The sequence below is a fragment of the Benincasa hispida genome, chromosome 2 (genome assembly GCF_009727055.1).
Source record: "Benincasa hispida cultivar B227 chromosome 2, ASM972705v1, whole genome shotgun sequence".
NCBI lineage: Eukaryota > Viridiplantae > Streptophyta > Magnoliopsida > Cucurbitales > Cucurbitaceae > Benincasa > Benincasa hispida.
Genome location: NC_052350.1, coordinates 38,128,917 through 38,155,197, shown reverse-complemented (window position 1 = coordinate 38,155,197; position 26,281 = coordinate 38,128,917). Strand labels below are relative to the sequence as shown.

Here is a 26,281-nt window from a genome sequence, read left to right as displayed (position 1 = left end):
AATTATGCATTATCAAATTTGTCAAGTTCAAGACTTTATTGATCATTTTTGTAATTAAAATTAGTCTATTTTTTGCAATCTATTAAAAAGGTTTTCTATGATTGAAAATTATATTCCTTTGATGAGTTTTAAGGGATGATGTTGATTTTGTGAGGGCTTGTGGGATATTGTAATGTTTTAACTTTGAAGTTTTGAGCTTTGCTAAGTTTTTGAGAAAATTGGTATAAGAATTAGACAAATGGGACAAAATGAGAGTATTCATATGAAAAATAATGAGAATATCTATTTGAGTTATTTTCAAATTAGTTCTTTCTCAATTCAACCAGATAACTTAAAAAAAAATTGACTTTCTACGTACAGAAAAAAAAATAGCATTAATTTTTTTCAAGATCAATGATATTATTGAAATTTTTGAAAGTTTAGAAGTATTTATGAAATGAGGTACTAACCATTTTCTTCTTAGTACAAGGTACTATTAAAACTTTAGAAAATTTGAAGGTATTTTTTATTAAAAAAAAAAAGTACGTATCGGTTTCAACCAAAACTAATGATAATATTATTTTATTTAATTTTTTTAAAAGAAATAAGAGTATTATTGAAACTTTTCAAAAGTTGGGGAGTATTTTCTAAACAAATTACAAACTTCAAGTGTATTTTATATTATTTATTTGTCGGTTTGTTTCTTTCTTTACAAATATAGCTTTTTGACACAATAATGCTAATCATTCAATTAAATGGCGTGGAAAATTGAGTTCTACCTTTAGTACCAAATAATAATATTAATAACTGAAATAATGGGATCATAATTATAAACAAAAAAAATTATGGAAAAAGGGGGTCCTAGTTTGCAATTCCAAGTTGCAAAGAAGTCATATACAATTATTTCTACCGACTGTCCTTTTAATAGACTTTGAACTTATATAAGAAATTCAAAGATTCCCATTCAACCTTTTTATTTATTTATTTGACAATATATAAAATCGGAATCAAACAATAAATCTCAAAGTTAATAGTATAAATTCATGTTGGTTTAGCTATACTCATATTGATAATTCTCATTCAAACTTTAGTAAACAATAAGAAAAGAAAATAATATTTCAGAAACGTGACATATAAAGACCAATAGTTATTAGATAAATGAGAGAAATAACTCATGTATCTAAAAAAAATTGTGAAATCCCTTGTGCTCCCTTACGATGGTTCATTTTTCAGATTACTATTCTTGGATCTGATTTTTTTGGCAAAATACTCGTTTATGTTTCATGGGTTTATATTTATAGATATTTTTTTCTTCTCACGCTTGTTTTTCCTTTTTTGAATTATTGATGTGTAAGGAAAAGGTTTTAATTTGAAAAGGCCTACTTCGTAGTCCATTCAAAAGAGTGGTGACATGAACATATGTCAATCGGTACAGAGAATATATTCTCGACTAAAAGTTTAGATGTCACATTCTCCCCTTATATATTGTTGAACTAAAAAATGTGGTGGATAGACGATGCAAGTGGTACCTTGGTCACATTTAAGGCTTAGTTTAGGCATAAAATCCTATAGAATTTGGGTTAAATTACTAATTTAGCCTCTAAACCATCAAGTTTGTGTTTAAATTGTCTCTAAACTTTAAATTGCATCTAATATTTAATAGATCATTTAATTTTGTGCCAAGTCCTTAGAATTTAAAAATGTTTAATTGATACTTGAACTTTCAATTTTGCACTTAGTAGGAAGGATGTAACAAATTCAAAACTTTTAAAAATTGACTAAGATATTAGATATAACATTGTATTTTGTTTGAAAGAAATTTATATTTTCAACTTTATGTCTTGCAAATCTGTGAATTTAAAAAAGAAGAAAAAAATACGTTGAATAGATCAAGAACTTATTATCAAACACAAAATTGAAAATTCAAGGATTTATTAGATATAAAATTGAAGGTTTAAACCTATTAAAACTTCCTAAGAAAACTATTAAACTCATTTTCAAGTCCAAGGACCAAATAAAGAAAACATAAAAGTTTATATATTATACTTGTAAGTTAACCTAGAGAATAACACACATTAGAAAGAATACCATAAAATTAAAGAATATAATATAATTCCACATATCGTAAACGTCTTAAACATTGAGTGAACTAATTGTAGATATGATAATTTTATATTTAGGAAAAATGAAAGAAATTCTTAAACTATGAGGTTTTTTACAATTACAGTATTAAACTTTTAATTAAATTAATCACCTCCTGAATTATGTGGTTTGTTACAATTACACAACTTAAATCTCTAATCAAAATTTGATCGATTAGGTTTGTGTAGATTGTTAATTGTTGCAAGCATACATATTTAGGTTTTTTTTTTTTTTAACAAACCCTATTTAGTTTGTTAATATATATATATATTAATTTTTTTTTTTTTTTTTTTTTGTAATTCAACCAAACATTGACATACGAGCATACTAGAAATTATGAAATTTGTGGTTCAAATCTCCCTTTCTCCAATTACATTAAAAATAATTGTAATTGAAGTGACTTTTGATGAAATTTAAAACTTAAAAAGAAAATTGACAAAATGAATTAAACTATAACATAAAAATAAAATCGAACATTTTTAATCAAATAATTGGAAAAACATATTAGAATTTAAGATGAAGTCATGGTAAAGTTTTGATGTGGATTAAAGGATTAAATATTGGCATACCCTAAATTGGTGGATTTAACATCAGTTTTGATGATATTCAAAATTAAAAGTTAAACCCCTATTTGATAATTATTTAGTTTGTTGATAACTATTTAGTTTTTAGTTTTTTATTTTAAAAATTAAACTTATAGACATTACTTTAACCTCCAAATTTCTTCCTTAGTTATCTACTTTTTACCGATCATTTAAAAAACCAAGCCAAAATTTGAAAACTGAAAAAAAAAAAAAAAAAAAAAAGTAATTTTAAAAACTTGTTTTTGTTTTTGGAATTTGATTAACAATTCAACCATCGTACTTGAAAAAGATGTAAGTCATTGTAAGAAATAGAGAAGAAATAGATTTAATTTTCAAAAGTCAAAAACCAAAAACGAAGTGTCCATTCGATAACCATTTGATTTTTTGTTTTTGTTTTTGAAAATTAAGCCAAGAGACCACTTCTGCCTCCAAAATTCTTCTTTATCTACTTTTTACTAATGGTTTTAAAAACCAAACTAAATTTTGAAAATAAAAAAAAAATTCTAAAAACATGCTTTTGTTTTTTGGAATTTCCTAAAATCTCTAGAAGTAGAGATGCTTTGGTGTTAATCACATCTCATGTTAGCGAATGAACTCTCTGTCTTGCCATAACCATAAACATAAACGAGAGACTAAACAAAATGAAGAAAGTATAATATACACTATAATGCAAGAGGCCACAACATCCCATTCAGCGGTGCCTCACCTCAAGAATTTATACACATCGACTTAACAAACAAGCAAGGGGCCCATAACACTTTTCAAGTTACTCTTGAAAGGTATATTCACAGTAAAAACTTCAAATTCCAAATTCTAAAAGCTCATCAATCCAAGAACATAAAATGGAGGGCATTATAATTTATTTAACGAGAATGAATGTTCATCAATATAAACTCTAAGTTCACACATCTCAAGCAGAAACGCCCATATCAGAAGGACTAATGTAATGAAATTACACATTCTAAAAATGGAGGCCATTTTAATTTATTTTTAACTGTCTTATGGCAATAAAGCAAGCGAAAATGACGAGTTACCAACCTGAAGAGAATCTTCTGCATACTGATTCTTTGAATGGATGAAACTTTGCTGAAGGATTGGCCAAGCGATTTTAGGTGAACCCTGTAAATAACTTTGAGCATATCAATAGTAAAGTTGAGAGCCCAAGTGAAGAATATGGCAAAATCAAGGGAATGCTTCTCGTAGTTTGGTGGGTAGATCAAGATCAGGCTCAATTTCACTGAGTGGAGAGAAATACTGGTTCACCATATCCTCAGATACTTGCTCTAAGGTAGGAGGATTCCACTGTCATCATAACAAAAGAAATAAGAATTTAACACTCAGTATAGGAGGTGAGCTAGCAATGGTACAATCCTGACAGGAGAAAAGTAAGAGCCTACAAGTTCCCTTGCAAAATGATAACATTGATACAAGTAACTTATAATTCTTCATTCATCATTTTTACAAATGCATCTCTGCCTAGGATATAAAATAATACCAACTAAAGGAACAACAGTGACTTCATATTAACAACTTGCTAGTCAGAGTAACAAATCATAACAAATGCAAACACTTTCTTTAAGAATCACCAATATTTTGTTCCCATATTATCTTGAAAAGTTTATGACTAAAAAAGTAGGTCAAAATCCTATATTTAGTTACTTTACTTTGAGTATTGTATTTATTTGATCTCTTAAGTTCAACTACATTTCTAAATTTTGAATAATGATTTAATTTGTTTACACCTATAATGAAATATTCACGCGGCACATCCATTATTCTATCCCATTGTCTGCCACGTCACACTAATTCAACCCAAACTTTTCTAACGAGCATGCCACATTGATATTTCAATAGGGAAAATTGCATATATTCTCCCTAAACTATAGTGGTTGTTACAATCACTTGTATTCTTAATTTGATCAATCGCCCTTTTAACCTTACAAAATGGTTAAAATAAACCTCTAAATGTACCAAAATGCACAAACCACTAATAAAATATAAATTAAATTTAGTTACAGTCCAATTTAAACCAAGTTTTTAAAAATTCTATAAACTTCGAAAACTATATATATTAACCATTAAAAAAAATCGTTTCTTTAGATCAATGCTTAGCCACATCTAAATATAAGGGGAAAAAATGTAAAGAATTTGGGTTGAATTGTCAAAATTCATATGGTTTGAGAGTGATTTTTTTTTTTAATATCCATGAGTGTCCGGGTCAACTTACACGCACCTCGACTAATCTCATAGGACAACTTACCTGATAGTTTGAGAGTAATTAAAACCATACTTCTAGTTGAAGGGGTACATTAATTATAGTAATTTTGTAAGTTTGGGAGGTGATAAATCAAAATGAAAGTTTGAATGTACGATTGTAACACCCGGGTTTGAAGGTGGGTTTTTGCAACTTTCCTTGCCAAATAAAAACAATTCTTTTTGCAATTTTTCCCTGATAAATAAAAACAATTTATTTTATATATAAAAAAACAAACTACAGGAACATTATTCAAATTTCACAAGAGAATATAGAAACTAAATTATAATTTAACCTATGAAAAGAATGACATTAAGCTACTATTATTCATTATTATCTAAAGATAATTTTATCCATATCAAATTTAGGTTCTGAAATTTGTTTCATACACGAGAAACTCAAGAGTATCATTTAATATCTTACCTTTGGTGATAAATCTTTGTCCACCAACCGAGCCCGAACACCCTGATGAGTAAATTATTTTGCAAGAAAATAACTGATCAGGATAGTGTGCAACTTACATTAGAGGTCTAGTAATGATTTAGACTTATACCTCACAAAAATCACCCGAGACCTGCTTGGATATCCCTTGTAGGGACATTCTATATTCACGAATCAAGCACTGATCGAGTGTTTGGTATCTTCCCTCTCGTATCTGAACAAATTCAATAATTATGGTAAGTCAAGTTGGAAACAAAAATAGGACAAGATAAGATTTTCCTCTGCAAGGAAGAGTGGGGAGGAAGACAAAATGAGTTTGCACCTTCAGAACTTCAAATGGGAAATAAAACAAGAGTAGAGAAGGAAACCGAGAGAGAAAGAGAGACAGAGAGAGAGGACATACGGATTTCAAAGAGACCTTCAGGCTCAATGGTGATGCTTCTTTCAATCGTTTTAGAGTGGAGATACACCATGGATCATTTGTTTCACTTGATTCGGCTTCCTGAAAGTATGGTGGTTTTGAAAATAAGAGCACATAAACTTATTTCTTCGAGGAAATTTATAGCAAAAAGATGTATAGGTATCTCAACAAAAGTTCAAATATCACCTCAAGAACTCTAACTTTCATCAACCAAAAGATAATTAAATATGGATCAGACATCTAGGAATATGAACTAACCAACGAATCAATGATTTCTTCAACAGTGTCATGGCTGAAACATTTATCAAGTATTTCAATCCTACAAAACAAATAAATAGATAAACAAATGTATCAGGTAAAAGGCATGTCTTTTCTTTGTAAGCTGGCATACTCTATTTTAAGCAGACTATCTTTGTTGAAACAAGCACTAGCTATAAACACACTTGGACACTTCCTAAACTAGTCAGTTAGAAATTTGAAGTGTCCATAACTTTTTGTTTTAATTTTACCCTTAAAGCCATATTATTTGGGAGAAGAAGAGAGGGAGGGGGGGAAAAGAAAGAAAAAACTGAGGGGTGGGGGAGAGATAGCTATTGCCGAAGAGACAGATGAATGGAACTTCTAAGATATTCAGATAATAAGGCAAAAAAATAGGTTCATCCCATGAATGCTTATAGAAAAAAAACGATAAACACCTCATAATACATCAAATCCTTCCCACGTGTTAAGCTATAGAAATATGTTTAAAATTCAAATAAACATCTAAGGAAACGTTTTTTTGGTAAAAGAAACATTTCATTGATACGTATAAGAGGAGAAGCCCAAGCAAGGGACGATTGAGGCAAAGAGTTGGTTACTATAGTTTTAGATTATTGTAGTTGGGTCATAATAGTTTGTATTTGGGATGTAGATTATTTTAGTTTGAGTTATAATAGTATGTGTTTAAGGTGTAAACTATTATAGTTTGAGAAAGAAATAGTAAACACAATAGCAAAAAATAAAAAAATGATAATGTAAAATAGTAAAAACTGTAGTAAATAGTAAATACTATAGCAAATAGAGGTTTTGATATTATGTCGACTGTAGCTAGTTGGGAACTACAAAATAGTATTTACTATAGCAGGAGGTGGTTATTATAGTCTTAAGATAGTCCTTGCCCCAAACGCCCCCTAAATTTTTATTCTATATTATTATGTCCTAGACTCCTAGCCTAGCCTAGCAAAATGGTATGTCATTCATTGTCTTATGACCTAGGCCTATATTGATGGTGGTTGGGCATTTTCAAAAGGATTTACATATAAAAACCAAGTTGAAAGCAATCCATTTTGCAAACCTGTGAAGTACACTCGTTTTATCTGGATGAACAAGATCACCATATTTATCTAATGAAGATTCAACAATAGAAGCATCATCCGTAACCAAATTCCCTAGATGCTCTGCAATTAATGAAAGTCGCTGAAAGTAGAAAGTAACAAGTTAAAGGAGGCCAAAATCTAACAAAGCCAGAAAAACCTGAACGCCAAAGATTTAAGAACTAACTGAACTATGAGAATAGTGTGTGGCAACCCCGCAAGCAACCATTTCTTCTCCCTTAAGCTTTTCTCCTGTTAGAGCCAAGTACTCTCCTGCAAATACAATTAGATCAAATGAAATTGATAGTCGTTGATATCTCATTTCAACTCAGAAACCGATTTCAATTAAGCTAAGCTAAGAAAACAAGAATTTATTTATTCACTATCAGGTTCCAACCAGCTCACTGACTCAAATAGCTTATACTTCCAGTGGATGCACAAAAAAATTCATCAGCATTGCTGTAAATTAAATTGACAGATCATGGACGTAGGCAACTGCAACTCTAGATACCAGCAGGTCCATCCAGTAGCTTACGCTTAGAAAATTTGCTATGATATGAATGCATTTATACAAATTGCTGCACCCTCAAGAACACCCTTATTTATTTATTTATTTATTTATTTATTTTCCCTCTTGATGAAGAGAACAACATTCATTGAGATCAGATCAAAGAATGCTTGATACCAATATAAAAACAAAAATAATAAAATAATCATTATTAAAAAAATGCATGTCAAAAGCTAACAATACCTGGAAAAACTAATTACAGAAAAGAGCTCTAATTCGAAAGAAGGAATAATAAAGAATAATCACTAAAACCCTTGGTAACGAAGCCTAAAGGAAGCATGGGACCTAGCTATCTCCCAAACAGCCTTCCAAGAACTTTCCTTGCAATTACAGATCCTTGTATTTCTCTCCAGCCAAATATTCCATAAAATCGTGAAATAAGCAATTTGCCAAAGAAACACCCCTCTATCATAAAGGTGGATGGAATAATACCTCATTCGTCGTAACCTGCACAAACGGTTGTGAGGCATTTAACACCAAATGTTCCAAAAAACAATTCCAAATCACTGACGCAAACTAGCGGTTCCACATAACACGATCAAGACTTTTGAGGCCTTCTTTACACACCTCACACCGTTGCACCCAACAGAGCAGAAGATAGATCTGTAAATATGATTCATGGTCATTAATCCTCTCTGGGATATTAAGAACACCCTTAACAACCCAATCCTCCACTTTGTATTGAAGTAAGCCCAACCCTCCATTTTGTAATGTTTGATGTTGATGTTGAGTTTTCCATTCACTTGGATGAGCAAAAATCTTTTAAAAGGGTCCAATTCCTTTCCTGTGAATAGATGCTTATCAAATGCATCCATTCATCACATATAGTAGTCCCTACCTCATCTATTTTCCCTCATTTATCTGTTGATCCCTAATTACCAATCATGTGGTTTCCCGTGGATTTTCCCGTAGGGCTCTTTATGTGAGCTATCTCTTGACAGTGCTGACACCAAGGTTTACTCCCAAGAGTCCAATTTTCAGTTCCATTGCAAAATCAATGTGAATTTGATAGAACTCGAATTATCTATTCACTATTTAGGCCAAAATGCCAAGGAAGCCAAGACTCCCTCCCTTACAAGTCTCAAAGCTACATTTCAATATAATGCAAAAAGATGAAAAAGAATACCCACCTCATACAAACTTGTTGAAAATAGGGTTATTAACCTAGGGGCATTTATGTAATTGTGTAGACCCCTAAGGTTTTCTACTATCTATTCATACAGTGTGTCCCTGTGTATTCAGTGTATCAGATTTAAAAGAATAAGAAAAGTCTTTATATCGTGGTTTTTCTCCCCGCTTATACTAGCGGGTTCTCCAGCGTTATATCTTGATTCTTCTCAGCTTCCCTATTCTTTATTTTAACATGGTATCTGAGCTGAGTGACGAAAACTTAGCCGTTATGGGAAGAAAAACACACCCAATCTTCTTTCTGCTGATAGGGTCTTCCGAGTTTTGACTATGAAAACGGCTATCCGAGCAGGTTTTGCAAAGAATGTTTCAGGATGCCTCCTACCAGAGTTACTTTCCGTTGTCCAATTGCAATCATCGAAGAGTCACCGTTAGTGGGAGCCATCACATCATGTCATCCGCTGCGCCGATTGGGCTTCTCCACGCAGAAACAGCCCAAACTCGGGAATCGCAGGTGGATCGTTCGGTCGCGATCGGAGCTGGCCGAGAAGAGCAGATGAACAACGGTCTGGGAAGAATCGACCAGCGGGTGGAGTGTCTGGTCACGATCGGAGCTGGCCGTGAAGAACAGACGACCTACGGTGGAAGAATCAACCACGAACAGGGCAGAATCGGCAGCCTCGGACACGAAGAATAGGCTTATCGGTCTGATCTGAGTAGGGTTGGTACCGGTCTGGAGCAAACCGGGCCATTCCGGGTTGAACCAAGGCAGACCGGCGATGGGCGGATCCGATCTTTTGACTTCCACTCCGACCCGATGGTGTTTGTGCCGGCCAATTCTTCCACGTTCACAGCCCGAGGTTTTGAACAACCTTCCAATCCGGTGGTTCTTGCGCCAGCCAACCCTTCCACATTGCCCGAAGTCTTGAACAGCCCGGCCGACCAGCACCTGTTCCAACCACTTGTAGTTCAACCCGTTACCCAGACGATGTGAGACAACGGTTGGCTTACCTACAACAACAGATTTCTGATTTGGATACAATGTTCGGTGCAAATCCTCAACCAGTTTATTCAGAAAATCCGGTAAACTCGTTACCTATCGTGCCTAATGTTTCCTACTTATCTGGTTCGATGAGTAATTCTGCAGGATTTATCGTAGGGGAAAAATTAAATGGTCAGAACTATTTCTCCTGGTCCCAATCAATCCGAATGGCCTTGGAAGGGCGTCACAAGTTTGGATATTTGACAGGAGAAATTCCAAAGCCGGCCCCAGGTGATCCACAAGAATGAATTTGGAAAGGAGAAGATTCATTGTTACGTTCTGTTTTGGTGAATAGTATGGAACCCCATATAGGAAGACCACTACTATATGCTGCAACCGTCAAGGATATTTGGGAGGCAACACAAGATCTATACTCTAAAAGACAGAATGCCTCTCGGCTATATACACTCCACAAACAGGTCCATGAATGCAAACAAGGGTCCATGGATGTTACTTCTTATTTTAACAAATTGTGAATGCTATGGCAGGAGATGGACTTGTGTAGAGAGATTATCTGGAATTGTCCACAGGATGGGGCCCAATACTTGAAGATTGAAGAAGCAGATCGTGTTTATGTGTTCTTGGTTGGATTAAACCCTAAATTTGATGGTGTCCGTAGTCGGATATTGGGCTAGCGCCCGACTCCTTCACTTAGAGAAGTCTGCTCTGAAATACGGCTGGAAGAGGATCGGTCGTGTGCCATGAATAATACCATTCCTACTACTGACGCAGCCGCCTTTGTCGCCAAGCCGTCCGGTACTAATGGTGATAAAAAAATCCCACCTGTTTGTGAACATTGTAAGAAGCTTTGGCATACAAAGGACCAATGTTGGAAATTACAGGGGAAGCCCCCAAACAGCAGGCGACAACAGTCTCAAGACAAATCTAATACTAGTTGTGCCCCGGTAAGTGACTCAGTAGATGAACAGACTCAGAAGCAATCTTCCGGTGATAGTAAACACAGCTTGAGTATGGTTGGGGTGAGTGCAATTGCACAGTAGGTAATTTCCCTTCTTTTGGCCTGATTAGTATAAATGGTAAAAAACCATAGATTATGGATTCAGGGGCCACTGATCATCTTACGAGTTCCTCAGAGTTATTTATGTCATATAATCCAAGTGCTGGTAATGAGCGTATTTGAATTGCAGACGGGTCTTTTGCCCCTGTTGTAGGAAAAGGCAATATCTCTCCGTTTAATGGTTTAATCCTATGTGATACCTTACATGTGCCTAAAATATCGTATAATTTGTTATCTGTCAGTAAAATAACAAGAGATTGAAGGTGTAAGGCCCAATTTTTCTCACCAATTCGTTTGTTTCGGGATCTGAAATCCGGTGATGACGATTCGGGCACTTGCCCCCGGCTACCGATAGGGATATACTTCCTTTCTGACGAAGCTTCCTCTAGGAATGATCACCAAACTGGTTTTGTCTTTAAATTTCTCTGTTTCTGAACATGATGTTATGTTATGGCATTTCCGCTTAGGACATCCGAATTTTCAATATATGAAGTATTTATTTCCTCATTTATTTCGTAATGCTAGTACTTCTTCTTTTAATTGGATGTATGTATTCGTGCCAAGCAACGTCGTGTTTCTTTCCGTTCTCAGCCTTACAAACCCTCGAATCCGTTTTCTCTTGTTCATAGTGATGTATGGGGTCCCTCACCGGTTACTACTTCCACTAGAAAACGGTGGTTTGTCACATTTATAGATGATCACACCCGTCTCACCTGGATTTCCCTTCTTACTGATAAATCTGAAGTGTTCTCTGTTTTCCAACAGTTTTACACAACTGTCGAAACTCAATTTAAAAACAAGATTGGTTTTAAGAAGTAATAATGGACGAGAATTTTTTAATGCCCACTTCAAGGATTTCCTTTGTTTTCTAAAGATATTGTCCGCCAGAGCTCGTGTGCTTACACTCCGCAACAAAATGGAGTAGCTGAGCGTAAAAATCGGCATCTGGTTGAAGTAGGTCTCTTATGTTATCCGCCACTCTTCCGTCGTACCTCTGGGGAGATGCAATTCTCACTGCTGCCCACCTCATTAATCGGATGCCTTCTCGTATCCTTAATCTTCATACTCCTTTAGAATTGTTTAAAAAGTCCTTTCCAACTACTCGATTGATCTTTGATGTTTCTCTTCGGGTTTTTTGGTTGTGTTGCTTTTGTTCACTCCCATGGTCCAAACCGCATGAAATTTACTCCTCGTGCTCAGAAATGTGTCTTTGTTGGATATCCACTCCATCAGCGTGGATATAAGTGTTATCACCCGTCGTCTCGAAAATACTATGTCTCCATGGGTGTCACCTTTCTCGAGGATCAGTCGTTTTCCCTATTAGTCATCTTAAGGGGGAGAACATAAATGAAGAGACTAACTGGTCATCTTATGCTATTCCTTTAGAGTCAGCGTCCATTCAAACCTTGTCTAACCCTAGTTCTGAGCATGATAGTCTGGTCCTTCCTACCAATCAAGTTCCTTGGAAAACTTACTACAGGAAGAATCTCAGGAAGGAAGCAGTGTCACCCGTTGAACCAGAATTGTCGACTCCAGTGCAGGAGTCAACACCACCATCAGGTTCAGGTACGTATATTCCTAATGATGTTGATATATGTATGGAGATTGATGAAGGTAGGCAAGACAAGGGGGAAGGTAGCAGTAATACTAAAAGAGTGATAGAAGGGGAAACTGCAGAGGATGAAATGATTGAAACTGCAGAGAATGAAATGATCCTTGCTAATGATGATGTGGAAGATACTACTGAAGTTTCTGATACACAGATAGTCGATCATGGTGAGGAGCCTCGAGAGGTGAAAGAACGTGATGCATCACTTGATCTTCCTATAGCTCTAAGGAAAGGTACTCGTTCATGTACTAAATATCCTATGCATAGTTACATGACGTATAGTAATCTGGCATCCGAGTTCAAAGCATTTACTACTAGCTTGGACACTGAGGTGGTTCCAGATAACATAAGTGTTGCAATGAAAAAACCAGAATGGCGGTCTGCTGTTATGGAAGAAATAAGAGCTCTGGAAAAGAATAGAACCTAGGAACCGATGACTTTGCCTGAAGGGCACAAGACAGTTGGATGTAAATGGGTGTTTGCTATAAAGTACAAGTCAGATGGGACAATTGACCGGTACAAGGCTAGACTCGTTACAAGAGGCTTTACTCAAACCTATGGAGTAGATTATTCTGAAACTTTTTCACCTGTGGCTAAACTTAACACGATCCGAGTGCTCTTATCAGTTGCTGTGAATAAAGATTGGCCTCTGCACCAACTTGATGTTAAAAATGCATTTTTGAATGGGGAACTTGAGGAGGAAGTCTATATGAGTCCCCCTCCCGAGTTCAAGAGTCAATTCAAAAATAAGGTGTGTAGATTAAGGAAGTCACTATATGGATTGAAACAGTCTCCGAGGGCCTGGTTTGACAGGTTCACAACTTTTGTGAAAGCACAGGGGTATGTTCAAGGGCATTCCGATCACACTCTTTTTATAAAAATATCAACATAAGGGAAGATAGTTATTCTTATTGTCTACGTTGATGACATTGTTTTATCTGAGGATGATGATGTCATGAGGCTAAAAACAAAGATGGCCAAAGAATTTGAAATTAAAGACCTCGGGAAGCTAAGATACTTTCTGGGAATGGAAGTGGCTCGCTCAAAAAAGGGTATATCAGTTTCTCAACGAAAATATACTCTAGACTTGCTAAAAGAGTCAGGTATGACTGGGTGTAAACCTGTTGACACACCAGTAGAATATAATGCGAAACTCGGTGATAAAAATGATAGAATTCCTGTTAATAAAGAAAGGTATCAGCGGTTAGTTGGGAAGTTGATATACTTGTCTCACACAAGACCTGATATTTCTTATGCAGTAAGTGCTGTGAGTCAGTTTATGCAAGCTCCTTGTGAGGATCATAAGACAGTAGTTGAACGTATTCTTCGGTATCTGAAAGGAACTCCTGGTAAAGGCCTAATGTTCAAGAAAACCGATAAACGATCTGTTGAAGCCTACACTGATTCTGACTGAGCAGGGTCTGTTGTTGATAGAAAATCAATGTCTGGGTATTGTACGTTTGTCTGGGGAAATCTAGTCACCTGGAGAAGTAAGAAACAAAGAGTTGTTGCTAGAAGTAGTGCTGAGGCTGAGTATCGGGCCATGAGTCTAGGGATTTGTGAAGAAATCTGGTTGAAGAAAGTATTATCAGATCTCCAGCAAGATAATGAGCTTCCAATGAAATTGTTTTGTGATAATAAAGTTGCCATCAGTATTGCAAACAACCCAGTTCAACATGACAGAATTAAACATGTAGAGATAGACAGACACTACATTAAGGAGAGGTTGGACAGTGGAAACATATGCATCCCTTATATTCCTTCAAACCAACAAGTTGCTGATGTTCTTACAAAAGGGTTACTGAGACAAAATTTTAATTATTGTGTAAGCAAGTTGGGCCTTGTCAATATCTATGCTCCAACTTGAGGGGGAGTGTTGAAAATAGGGTTATTAACCTAGGGGCAAGTGTTTTCTATTGTCTATTTATACAGTGTGTCCCTGTGTATTCAGTGTATCAGATTTAAAAGAATAAGAAAAGTCTTTATATCGTGGTTTTTCTCCCTATACTAGGGTTTCCACGTAATCTTATTGTTCTTCTTTTCCTTATTCTTTATTTTTAACAAAACTAAATATAGCCTCCCCATTCTAACTACCCGAATCCTTCCTCGCAGGCTCACAATCAATCTGCCACTCTCCCATAACTAACTAAATTCCTTTCTCACTCATTTACATTTTATTCACCTCCTCTTTTCCTTTTTCTCATATATCTCCTAATAACTATGGGCCTATCACTATCCGCCCCCAAAAACCCACCTTGTCCTAAAGGTGGAAGTCCGGGAATTGTTCGACAATGTGCAATCCATTTTCCCACGTAGTATCCTCATTCAACATGCCTTCCCATTGAATTAACACCTCAAAATTAGTAGGTGACACCACAGTAGCTCCAATCTTGCGTACTCCGAAAATAGAGGTAGGTTGGAGATGCAACGACCCATCCTTCTGCAGCAATGGAGGTGTTGTGATCCTTGGTAAAACAGATCCAATGGCCTTATGTAATTGAGACACATGAAAGACTAAGTGAATGTGGACATTAACCGGTAGATTGGTTTATAGGCCACAGGTGCTATACGCTCAACAATCTGAAAAGGACCAATGAATCGGGATCCCAGCTTCTGATGCTTATGTATGAACAATGTGCTTTGTCGATAAGGTCACAGCTTGACATATAGCCAACCCATAATGTGCTCCGTTTGGTATGTGCTAAAGCTTTCATCCGCTGTTGAATTCGTTCCAACATGACCTTCAAGTCTTTCAGCGTTTCGTCACGATCTTTTAAAAGGCCATCTACCGCACGGACCACGGCATCCCCTGCTTCATAAGACACCAACGGAGGCCCCAGCCTGCCATACACTACTTCATACGGGGTCTTCTTCAAAGAGGTGTGGTAAGAAGTGTCGTAATTATATTTGGCCCATGCTAACCCTTTCGACCACTTTGTCAGTGTTTCCATTGTAAAACAACATAAGTATGCTTCCAATCCCTGATTGACTACTTCCGTTTGACCATCAGTTTGGGGTAGTAAGCCATGCTCCTCTTCAATTGCGTGCCCATTAATCAAAATAATTCCTTCCAAAACAAACTAGTAAACACCTTATCTCTACCTGACACAATACTCTTTGGTACTCCATGGAGCCATACTATCTCTTTCAGGAACACAGTAGCCATCGTGACTGCTGTATAGGGTTTGTTTCAGCGGAATAAAATTGGCATATTTTGACAACCTATCCACTACCACCATTATTGCATTATACCCCTCAGATTTAGGCAAACCATCAATGAATAGAAATGTCATCCTAGATCATCCCCTACACGGGCAAAGGTTGCAACAACCCTGTGGCGGCCTAAGACAGGTACTTTGCTTGTTCACACGGAGCAATCCCCTACAAAGGCACACACAATAGCTTTCATACTAGTCCAAAATAACTCCTTTTTGACACGTTGATACATTTTTACAACCCCATTATGCCCTCCCACTGGATTGTTGTGAAACTTTTGAAGCAACAGAGGTATTGTCAAGACGTAGGAGGTAACACTATCCTCTGCTTGTATAATAATAAGTCTCCCTTTATTGAGTACCTAGCTAGAAATTGACCACCATCTCAAATGGCCTGATGGATTTACCTCAATCCCTCATCTTGATAAATGAGACAGTAGTGTTAACGCCTTCTACACAGCTCCAAGCGGTCAGTTCAACTGCTATCGAAATTCGAGATAGAGTGTCTGCGACAGAATTCTCTAATCCCTTCTCGTATTTGATCAAGAAATCCTAACCTATCAGTTTGGCCATCCATTTCTAATATTCTCCGGCTATGATTCATTGTTCCAAAAGGAACTTGAGGCTTTTTTGGTCTGTCCGTACCGTGAACACGCAGCAGAAGAAGTGGAGCACAAAGCGACTAGTCTTGAGGTCGTCCTCCCTGCATCCTCTGTAGAGAAAATAGAAGCCCAGTGCGCTGAGAAAAGAGAAAAGATGAAACAAAGGCTTCACGAGCTGAAAGAAGACACTCAACTCTTCATCGCCGCAATTACATTGGAGAGAGATTTGCGATGACGAGGTGGAGCAAGGAGCTGTTGAGTTAGAAACCGAACTCAACACGGAGGAAATTGAAGAAAGCACATTGGAGGCAGTTGCAGTCGAAGTTGAGAGAGAGCTGCAAGAAGAATTTAGTGAAAATGAGAAGGCGGCGAAGAAGGAACACATCTGAAGAAACATTAAGAAAATTAGAGAAGAAAAGAGGAGGGAGAAGAGTGAACAGAAGAAAGAGAAAATGGTGAGAGTTGGAGGAAGCAAGGTGTTTGAAGGCCCTGAGAAAAAGAAAGACAAAGGAAAAGAGGTGGTTGAAGAGGCACCACCAAAGGAGGCAAACAAACGTCGACGCAAGCAATTTGATGACCTGTTGCTGAAAATAGGGTTCTTCCTTGAAAGTTCCCCACTACCTGCCTACATCACAGAGATCATTGACTAATTGGACAGGCTGTGTTGGTCCCAGCATGATCCAACCTTCAGTGGTGCACGCATTCTACCATGGCAAGATCCACCCTAAAGAAGACAAAGTCAAGGTCAATGATTCCAGGTGCCATTCAATGCACGGGTTATCAATGGCATGTTCAAGTTGAGGGATAACCTAGAGGTAGAAAGAAATAAGATAATTGAATCGCCTACCCGTGAGCGCATGGCTGATGTGTTGAGGGTGTTGGCAAAGCCTAGGTCCAACTGGAGGAGCATTATGACATTGCCCTCAAATTGCCTAACTCCTGATTAAAATTTGTGGGTTTATTTTTTCAAAAGGAAGTTGATCCCAACAATGCACGATAAATCAGTTTCAAGGGATCGAGCAATGGCAGCCTACTACATCATGCAGCGCATCCCCATGGATGTTGGCAGCATCGTAGCTGTCTAGGTTCAAGGGGTATTTGGCAAACCAAGGGTTCAGTTGTTCTTTCCTTGGATGGTGGCAGGGCTTTGCGTGAATGTTGCCCTACTCGTCAAGGATGAACCAGTGGTGGAAGTCCACAGCATTACGACCAAGCAAATCCTCAGAAGGTTGTTAAAGGATTCGCTGCCCAAACCTAAACCAGTTAAGACATCAATGCGACCTTCACAGTCTCAAAACACCAACTCCCCACAACCTCCAAAGCCCAAGAAGCGAAAAGTGGTGAAAGAGGTACAAGAGGCCGAAGCGTCGAGCTCAGAGAAGCAAGTTATAGAAGATGAAGATCCTGAGCCTCACTTCAATGTTTCACCACCATCTAAAAAGTTTGAAAAGGAAAAGACTCCTCCTCCTCCTCCTGAAGATCAACACGAGAAAACTCCTCCTCCCCCAAAAATGGAGAAGGAAAAGACTCCATCTTCTCTGAAGTCACCGCATCAAGTATCCTCCCATCCTCCCACCCTCCCACATTTGTTTATGACCCAACTGGTCAAGGCGTTAGCACTTCACAAAATTTGCCTAGGCCCAGAATTAGTGAGACAAAAGGGAGCTCACCGCGGGCGGATAATGAGTTTGGACGTAACCTACCATGAGACCCCAATACAAAATATGTTGATGTTGACATGTGCGACCTACACAAGTATTTGAATGATGTAATCCTGCAGCCTCTGATGCAGCCAGTCAGCAAGATGTGCTCATGTGTCAGCAAGGAGCGTTGAGGGACTTTATTTGCCGCCAAGCTCAAAGGCAAGATGACCAGTTTCGTTTCATGATAAACTACTTTTATGAGGTCTTTGCACAACACATCCCTACTCCAGCTATCCCTCCAACCCTTCAGTAATCCCTTCAGTTCCAAGAAGAAGAAAATCCTCCCTCTGAACGCAACGATGATGACCGCACAAGGGGAAGATAAATTTGGGGGTGTTTGTTTTGTTTAAGTCTTTCTTTTGTGTTTGTTTTGCAAATTTTTTAACACAATGTACTCATCTTTCTGCGTTAAGTGAATTCAGTCTCCCCATAGCTTCAAATTGTATTGTCGTGGAATTTTTCGTCAACTACTACATTTCTACAAATCGTTGATCCATCCGTGTTTCCATACCCACCTGTAGCAAGGTGATTTGTTCTTCAATTGCAAACATTTGAGCCTCCATTTTCTTCACTATCTCCCGAGGAGCAATGACTCCGATACCAAAATGATAGAACACGGATTATCTATTCACTATTTAGGCCAAAATGCCAAGGAAGCCGAGACTCCCTCCCTTACAAGCTCTCAGAGCTACATTTCAATATAATGCAAAATGATGAAAAAGAATACCCACCTCATACAGACTAACATTATAACTACTCGAATCTTTCCTCTCAGGCCCACCATCAATCCACCACTCTCCCATAACTATCTAAATTCATTTCTCACTCATTTACATTTTAGTCACCTCCTCTTTTCCTTTTTCTCATATATTTCCTAATAACCAGGGGCCTATCAGAACTTTCCCATGGGGAACTTCTACCATCATTACCTGGGTTGTGAATATTTCAAGTTTCTCAAACTTATTTTAAATTGGGTGGAACTCAACTCAGAGCTTGTACTAGACAGCTTATAATTATATCTCCTTTTAAATTTGTCCTGTAATAGTACAAGATCAACCCAACGGATCTTGGTTGAAGATTGGAAAAATTTTAAGAAATCTAACTCTTAACTATAAGTTCTAGGAAATCTTTACAAAAAGTGTGATAGATGAAAACAACGAAACAAAAGAATAAAATATACCCTAATGCAGATTGGGAAAGTTAAAATTGATAGAAAATTATAACTAATGCACCTTTGTTTGGAAAGCTTGTAACCTGGAGGAGTAACAAAAACTTGTAGGGACTTAATCTTGATAGGGCTAGTATTAGTAACCTTTCTTTGTATTATAGTTTGTAATTTTCCTTCCAGTTGTGATCTTAATCGGGCATATTCAAGCTGGAAGCTCCATCAGACAGCATCCGGTAGATGAGATAGAGAATAGATGTAGAATCCTTCAGTTTAAAGGCTAGAGGGATCCTTCAATTTTCATTGCAAATCCAAACCTGGAGCCTTGACCAGAACCGGTACTTTGTAGTTATCCTTATAAAAAGGTGACAGATTATATTCAGACCTCTTTCAACACAAGATTAAATTATTTTCCTCTTCTATATGTGCACACTAGTCTCTAACTTATAATTGTCCCACATATGGTACACCAGATGCTTGGCATCCAAGTTATGTAACCAAATATACCCCCATACAATATTTGCATGCATCCTATGCAATCAGAACAACAACAATCACTATTTTAGTTTAAATGATGCTGAAAGCCAATGGAATCCATTTCCAGCCTCAAAGCAAAGTCTATTCTCTCAAATATTTAAGACCAAAATCCAGAAGACATTCAGCATTCTTCCCAAATGAAAAGGAGATTTCACTTATGTCCTGAGTAACTAAGATGCAAAATAAATTTTAAAAATTATCCGTATGCATTTACCAACCCAATAATCCAAAAATGAAGAAACACTTCCAGAAGAAGCAAACAAAGTAACACTTCTAATATGTAATTCTATTCCAAGGTGCAATTCTGATTTGTATTAGGGAAATAAAATGTTTACTCTTCCTACTTCAGCACAACAAAAGCATAATAGCTTCATCCCTTGATCTAAAAGGAGTCATATGCACGTTCAAACTCTATGAGGATCACTGATACCATAGACTGAGATGAATAAACGTTATGCAGCATTGAAAAATGAAATAATACTAACTACCACCATTAGCTTCCCTAAAAATAACATTAATTTGTTTTTATGGAAGATGTTCTTGACTATGAAGTAGCTATTTTGGCTGTAACATTAATTTGTTTTTGTCGTGCAAGATTTTGGAACAGGTCAAACATGATGGAAAGTATCGAAGTTACCCATGCGACCAGGCAGATGTGAGAGGTGGAAGGATGCACCAGCATCAGGGTGGAAACCAATCAGCGTTTCAGGGGTAGCAAAAACCTGAAATTGGTTGCACAAATGTACTTGACAATCAATATAAAAGCTTTTAAAATGAATTCATTCAGTGCTTATTTACACAATGAGAAACTATTGAGATTGCCTGTTAACTTCAGTAACCAAAGGACAGATTTCTATCCTAATAGGATCCAGTAGCCTTAGGCTGCATCGGTTTTCTCTCAAGGAGTGGCAGACTATTCCTTGAACTCTCTTTTTGGATTGTTTGGTTATCAAAGATCTATCATTTTCTACAGTTGTATTCACCATCACTAGAACAATAAACTTCCACCCCAACAGGTTGCCACTTCTGGATTACCAAAACAATTGGCAAGCTCTGTTTCATACATGGCCTTGGGCTAATGTGTAGAGGGAAGAGTTTGACTAAGCCAATGGTCCAGCTTCCTACCCACCCCTGAAGCATTTGTCTTCAAGATAAATGGACTTGGAAAACCTGAGAGGCAAGCTTGTTGTAATTGCCCCATTCCAATTAAAACTATCTTACTCAGACAACTGATTCACTAATCCTCACAAAGTACCTAACAACACAATACAACCATTCATTCAAGCTAGCTCTCCTGAAAATGGGAACCTCCAACTTCTGCAACCTCAAATCAAAAATTGGAGCCAAGGTGCAATTCTTACTTGTCTCACAGTTGTTGGCACCTATTTCAATGGTAATTGTCACCAGTAAGATTTCTTGCATTGCCCATTTATGTGCATCTCATCCTTTTCCACAGCTGAGACTGTCTTTGTCAATTTCCACATTCACTCCAACTCCAACTTCTTACCCAGTATGTTCTTTTTGATGGATTTGTTCATCTCTGCCTAATCTGCCCAACCTCATTCTCAACTGCACATTCTTGATCTGCATCTAATATAGTTTTCATGTTTTTTGGTCTGTTCCCATTTCTTAATTGACCGCTCTAATACCAAGATAACAGAATTTGATATTACTTAAGAACAAAAGGGTACAACTCAGGAAGATCTAAGTGCTAACTAAACTTTGCTTAACGAAAAACATGCCCCCTAAGGTTCTATCTTCGATTTATAATCACTCCCATCACGACTTCTCTCACTCATCCCTAAACCCTAAGCTGACAAACAATCTAATCTCACTCAAAGTTCCCCTACCCCTTACATGTTTCCTTTGGCATACATTTATTATTTCTGGCCTATTGGAGATTCAGATTTGGGGCATTTTTTTTTAAAACAAGCATACCGAGATAGTTTAAATTAAATGGGCAACTAGAAAGTGATTGATGACTTCCAAAAAATTACCACCTAGCACACATGGCCAAGTGTATTTACCTACATACCAATACTATTACCTCATCTTCTGACTGAAAATAATGAATAATGAGAGGAATCGTTTGACTTACAGAAATTATAATAATAAATAAAACCTTCAAAGAAGGTAGTAGGTTGTGGGGGAGGGAGTTATGTGTGCCTATGACTTACAGTTTTATCAGTTGCAACTCGAAAAGTCCCAGGAATTGAAATTCCAGTCCCACCACCCATGGTAATGCCATGTAGAATTGCCACCTACATGAAGATTATCAACGCAATGTTGAAGAAGTCAAACTGTTTCCATGTAGTAAACGTGGATGAATGCATACAATCAGCCAAAACAAATCCAAGTTTTTTTTTTTTTTTTTTGGAAATAGAAACATTAATTGAATGAATGAAATAGGTGATTACAAGAAATCTCTCCAATGGGAGAGAAAGAAAGATAAACTATAAGAATTAAAAGGAGACTTAAAATTACACCAATTGAAAACATGAGTAAGCACCAAATCAAAAAATCTTTCAAAAGTAGAGGATATGTCTTTGAAGAGCTGAGCATTACGTTCACCCCAAAGAGTCCAAAAGAACCCCCGCATAATAGCCAACCAAAATATTCATCTAGAACCATCAAAAGGATGCCCCACAAATAGAGAAGCCAAGAGATCAAAAATAGAGTTAGGGAAGACCAAAGACCAACCAAAAGCTTCCAAAACAATATTCCAAAAGCGCTTCGCAAAGGAGCAATGAGCAAACAAATGAGCAAGGGAATCAAAACAAATCCATGTTAATGATTAAGGAATGGATTTTCACATTTGTTGTAATTTTTTAGAGCCAAAAAGTTGGTATATATGTGTATATATATACATATACATATATATGTGTATGTATGTATATTATATATATGTATATATATCTAATATATACACACACACATATATATAATCCACTCAATATAGATAGAAGCTACATTGATGAAGAAACAGAATAGCAAATACATCATGATACAGTCATTGCTAGACCTCCTGCAAAAAGTGATGCTTAATTAAAGAAAATCAAGAGGAGGTTATCAGCCCGGGCATAGTGGTAAACCTTCCCTACACCCGCCAAACCAAGGAAAATTAATCAATCTCCATCTCCATAAACTTCCTAAATAAATATACCTTCAAAAGTCATTTTTTTAGATTAACTTTACATACACATCTTAAATCCCTCAAAAGTAACTTTTATACAATAACTTTTCATTGAGAACCTAATTTTTTTAGATGCACAGTCACTGTAGACATTTCCAATGCGCACATGCACACAAAGGTATAGATATATCTATTAGATGTCTCATAAACAAGGTTTGGACAAGAAAAATTTGTTACTATTGAATATATTAGACAAAACACCATAATTATATGCTCTCAGTATTAAGAAAGCATCATATTTTCAAGAAAATGGAACCAACTGTTCATGATACAAATCCAAGAAGTAGGAACTCACATGGGGCTTCAGGTATGTACCGACCATGTATATAAAAGTATACAATGTGCTGAAAAACTGTTTACACTGTTCCATCTTCCCTGCAAAAGTCACCAAACACAAGGATGGCAATTTTAATCAAAAGTGACAGATTAGTTAACCATGTGAAAGCCAATTCTAACTTCTAATCTAATATAAGAAACCAAAGTTAATGATTAAGCCTTAATATAATCCATTACCATTTCTCAAATATATTACCTTCTTAAATTATCAAGCGTGAAAGGACAAAGAAACCCCGAAAAAGTATAACTATATGAAGGACCCAAGAGTTGTAAAATAACTACCACAAAATTTAGAAGTTACAAAGGAGCCCCATGTTTATCTAATATAGTATCAAAGTCCATAAAGCTCAAATAGGTGTTCGGTTAAGAAAAAAAATGGGATCCGACTCGAGAATGGTGCACTTAAAGAGGCACCATCTTCAGAAGGCATGTTGAGGATCCCAGATTGAAAAGCTAGAGAGATATCACTAGCTTTATAAAATCAATGGATTACTTCTCTCATTGCCAAATAGTTTTGAGAGGGAACCTCATGTTTATCTAATAGGTGAAATGCTCTATTATTAGAGTTTAGTTCACTGACCTACTCCTAAAAATATCTGTAAACATTAAAGACCCAAACATCCATCAATAAACTCTTACAGTTGAGAACAAAAGGTACAGACAAGGAACCATTTAATGTACACATCTTCATAGAGGATGATATCGATATTTTGTTCTTCATCATCACATTTACAGTTTTCTTTGGTCCTCAACTTTCATAGAAGCTAAGCTCATTATAACATATGGAAACATCTTCTGTGCAAAATAGTTCTACTTTTGTTTTCTTACATTAGATTCCATTGATCTGGCTGGGGACAACAGTTTGACCCTCCTAAAACCATATATTCAATAAAGTGTTAATACACCATAGCATATCAGGTTCTTACCTTCGTTGATCATATGATAAAGTGAAACAATATCTCCACCAGCACAAAATGCCCTGCCACTGCCCTTTGATAATCCAAATTTTAAAAAAATAAATAAATAAATAATAAAGAAAGAAGTGTAAGCTGCAACTGACAATGTACGATTACAGCCAAACGAGAAATCATCCCAGAGAAAACTCGACAAATGAAGACAGGAAAATAGAAAAACTCACGGTCACCAAGAACAAGAAAATACCTTCAAGACTACAAAACCAACATCAGGATTGTCTTCCCATGAACTGTACAATTCCAGCAGTCTAGCCCCCTAAGCACCAAGTACATTTAAGAGTAAGAAATTATCATACAATATAACCATCCGAGTAATTTCAATTTCTTTCCAAAATAAACAAACAAATGNATAAGTAAAGTGTGATGAAAAATAGATGAAACACACAAGAAGCTGAAAAAAGATCATGCACCATATTAGTATTGAGAGCATTGAGAGCCGAAGGTCTGTTAAGAATAGCGGTTCTGGACCAAGCCTTGCCTTCAACAAGCACCTGCGAGAGAGAGAGACATTAACGAATGAACTAAACTAAGGTCAAGGAAACTGTTGAATTAGAAAACTGACTTGTTGTTCGTGATCATAGTCAGCAGAATGGCTGGGAAGAGAGCAGTGGTTTCTCGTTTGAGTGAGGAAACGAACACTCTGAAGGCTTCGCCTAGTCAATAACGCAACCTTCAAACTCTGAACCATCTTCTTCTTCTTCTTCTTCTGCTTCTGCTTCTTCTTCTGCTTACCTTCCGCTGTGAAAATTCACAAGTTTAGAAATGATTCTGCAAGAATAGGATGGTTTCTGATCTCTTCTGCGACTTGCAATCGGTAATTTGTAGAAGAAAAAGGTGGGAGAAAAGGTTTGTGCAGAAGAATCTTGGACTGGACATAGTCTCGTTGATTGGGAGTTACAGAAGAATATTGGCTATTCACTACTCGACGCCATTGCAGTTAGCTTCTTCAGCTTCATTGAACAGAACAGGCTAAAACCATTGGGGCTACTTTACACAATTTAAGAGGGGGAAATAGAATAATTACAAAATATAGGGAAAGAAAAGTAATATTTTATTAGTTCTAATAACTACCGTAGAAACCAAGCCCTCCAGCCTTGATAAACACGTGATTCCCAGATGAATTTTTGACAACAAAAATGTTTACAGAGGTTATGAGAAAAATAATTTTAACTATTTTAAAATCATCCTTCACTTAATTTAGATATAAATATCATATGGTCTTCATATTTTGAAATTTTTTTAATTTTAATTATTCAATTTTATTTTTGAAAAATGTTCATAAATAGAAAAATGTCAAATTATTTATAGAAATAGCTCAAAAACACCTATAGACTTCTATCAACCCCTGTCACATAGTATCAATGATAGACTTCTATCAGTTTCTACTACCGATAGACACGGATAGATTTCTATCCATCTCTATTAAAGAATATTAAATTTTGCAATTATATGTAAATAGGTTACCTTAATTTTTTATTTTTGAAAAACCCCTTTAGTTTTTGTATTTTTAATAAATCTTAAATTTTTTGTTTTTAATTAAAATTTATTATCCAGTAGCATATTTTTTTAAAACATATTTACATATTATATTTTCTTGCATAAAAATTATTTTTTTTAATCAATTTTAATAAAATTAACTTTGAGATACTAAATTTAACATTTATTAAAAATATAGGGACTAAAGTTGATCAAATTTCAAAGTATAAGAAGCAAATGGTAATTTTAACTTTTATGGGGTGTTTGGTGTCACGGTCATGCTTGTCCAGGGCCTGATGCCCATGGCCGCATGTCCGATCCAACCCCCTTCTAGCATACTTTCATATCATGTATTGTATTAGCTTAATTAGCTTGCTTTCTTTACATTTTCATTGTAAGTGATCACTCGCCCTTTTGCATATGCAAGGGTGCCAGTTGGCTTTTTGTTCAGAATGTACTATATGGAGATAAGACTAATCATCACTTCCCCATACCCGGAGCAGTACTCTATAAAGCTGTTGTTGTTGCTTATTGCATTCTAG

At 36.3% G+C, this 26,281-nt stretch overlaps 1 protein-coding gene across 1 annotated transcript; it reads right to left on the bottom strand.

The window, feature by feature from the left end:
* Positions 1-3,477: 3,477 nt before the first annotated feature.
* LOC120071441 (3-hydroxyisobutyryl-CoA hydrolase-like protein 1, mitochondrial) lies at positions 3,478-25,271 on the bottom strand. Its single transcript, XM_039023733.1, has 14 exons — positions 24,826-25,271; positions 24,674-24,754; positions 24,451-24,519; positions 24,216-24,279; positions 23,249-23,328; positions 21,938-22,021; positions 20,398-20,482; positions 7,361-7,446; positions 7,155-7,276; positions 6,080-6,140; positions 5,804-5,902; positions 5,513-5,614; positions 5,383-5,424; positions 3,478-4,007 (listed from the first exon to the last, which is right to left on the bottom strand). Exons 1-14 carry the CDS (start codon positions 24,949-24,951, stop codon positions 3,888-3,890), a joined length of 1,221 nt encoding a protein of 406 aa, XP_038879661.1. The 5' UTR covers positions 24,952-25,271; the 3' UTR covers positions 3,478-3,887.
* Between the last annotated feature and the right edge of the window lie 1,010 nt (positions 25,272-26,281).

Excerpts from the sequence above, each read along its gene's own strand:
- LOC120071441 (XM_039023733.1), bottom strand. The coding sequence starts at position 24,951 with ATGGTTCAGAGTTTGAAGGTTGCGTTATTGACTAGGCGAAGCCTTCAG. Across the intron at positions 5,903-6,079 it reads AAGAAATCATTGATTCGTTG|GAAGCCGAATCAAGTGAAAC; the intron begins GTTAGTTCATAT and ends CCATACTTTCAG. Across the intron at positions 4,008-5,382 it reads ACAAAGATTTATCACCAAAG|TGGAATCCTCCTACCTTAGA; the intron begins GTAAGATATTAA and ends TTATGATGACAG.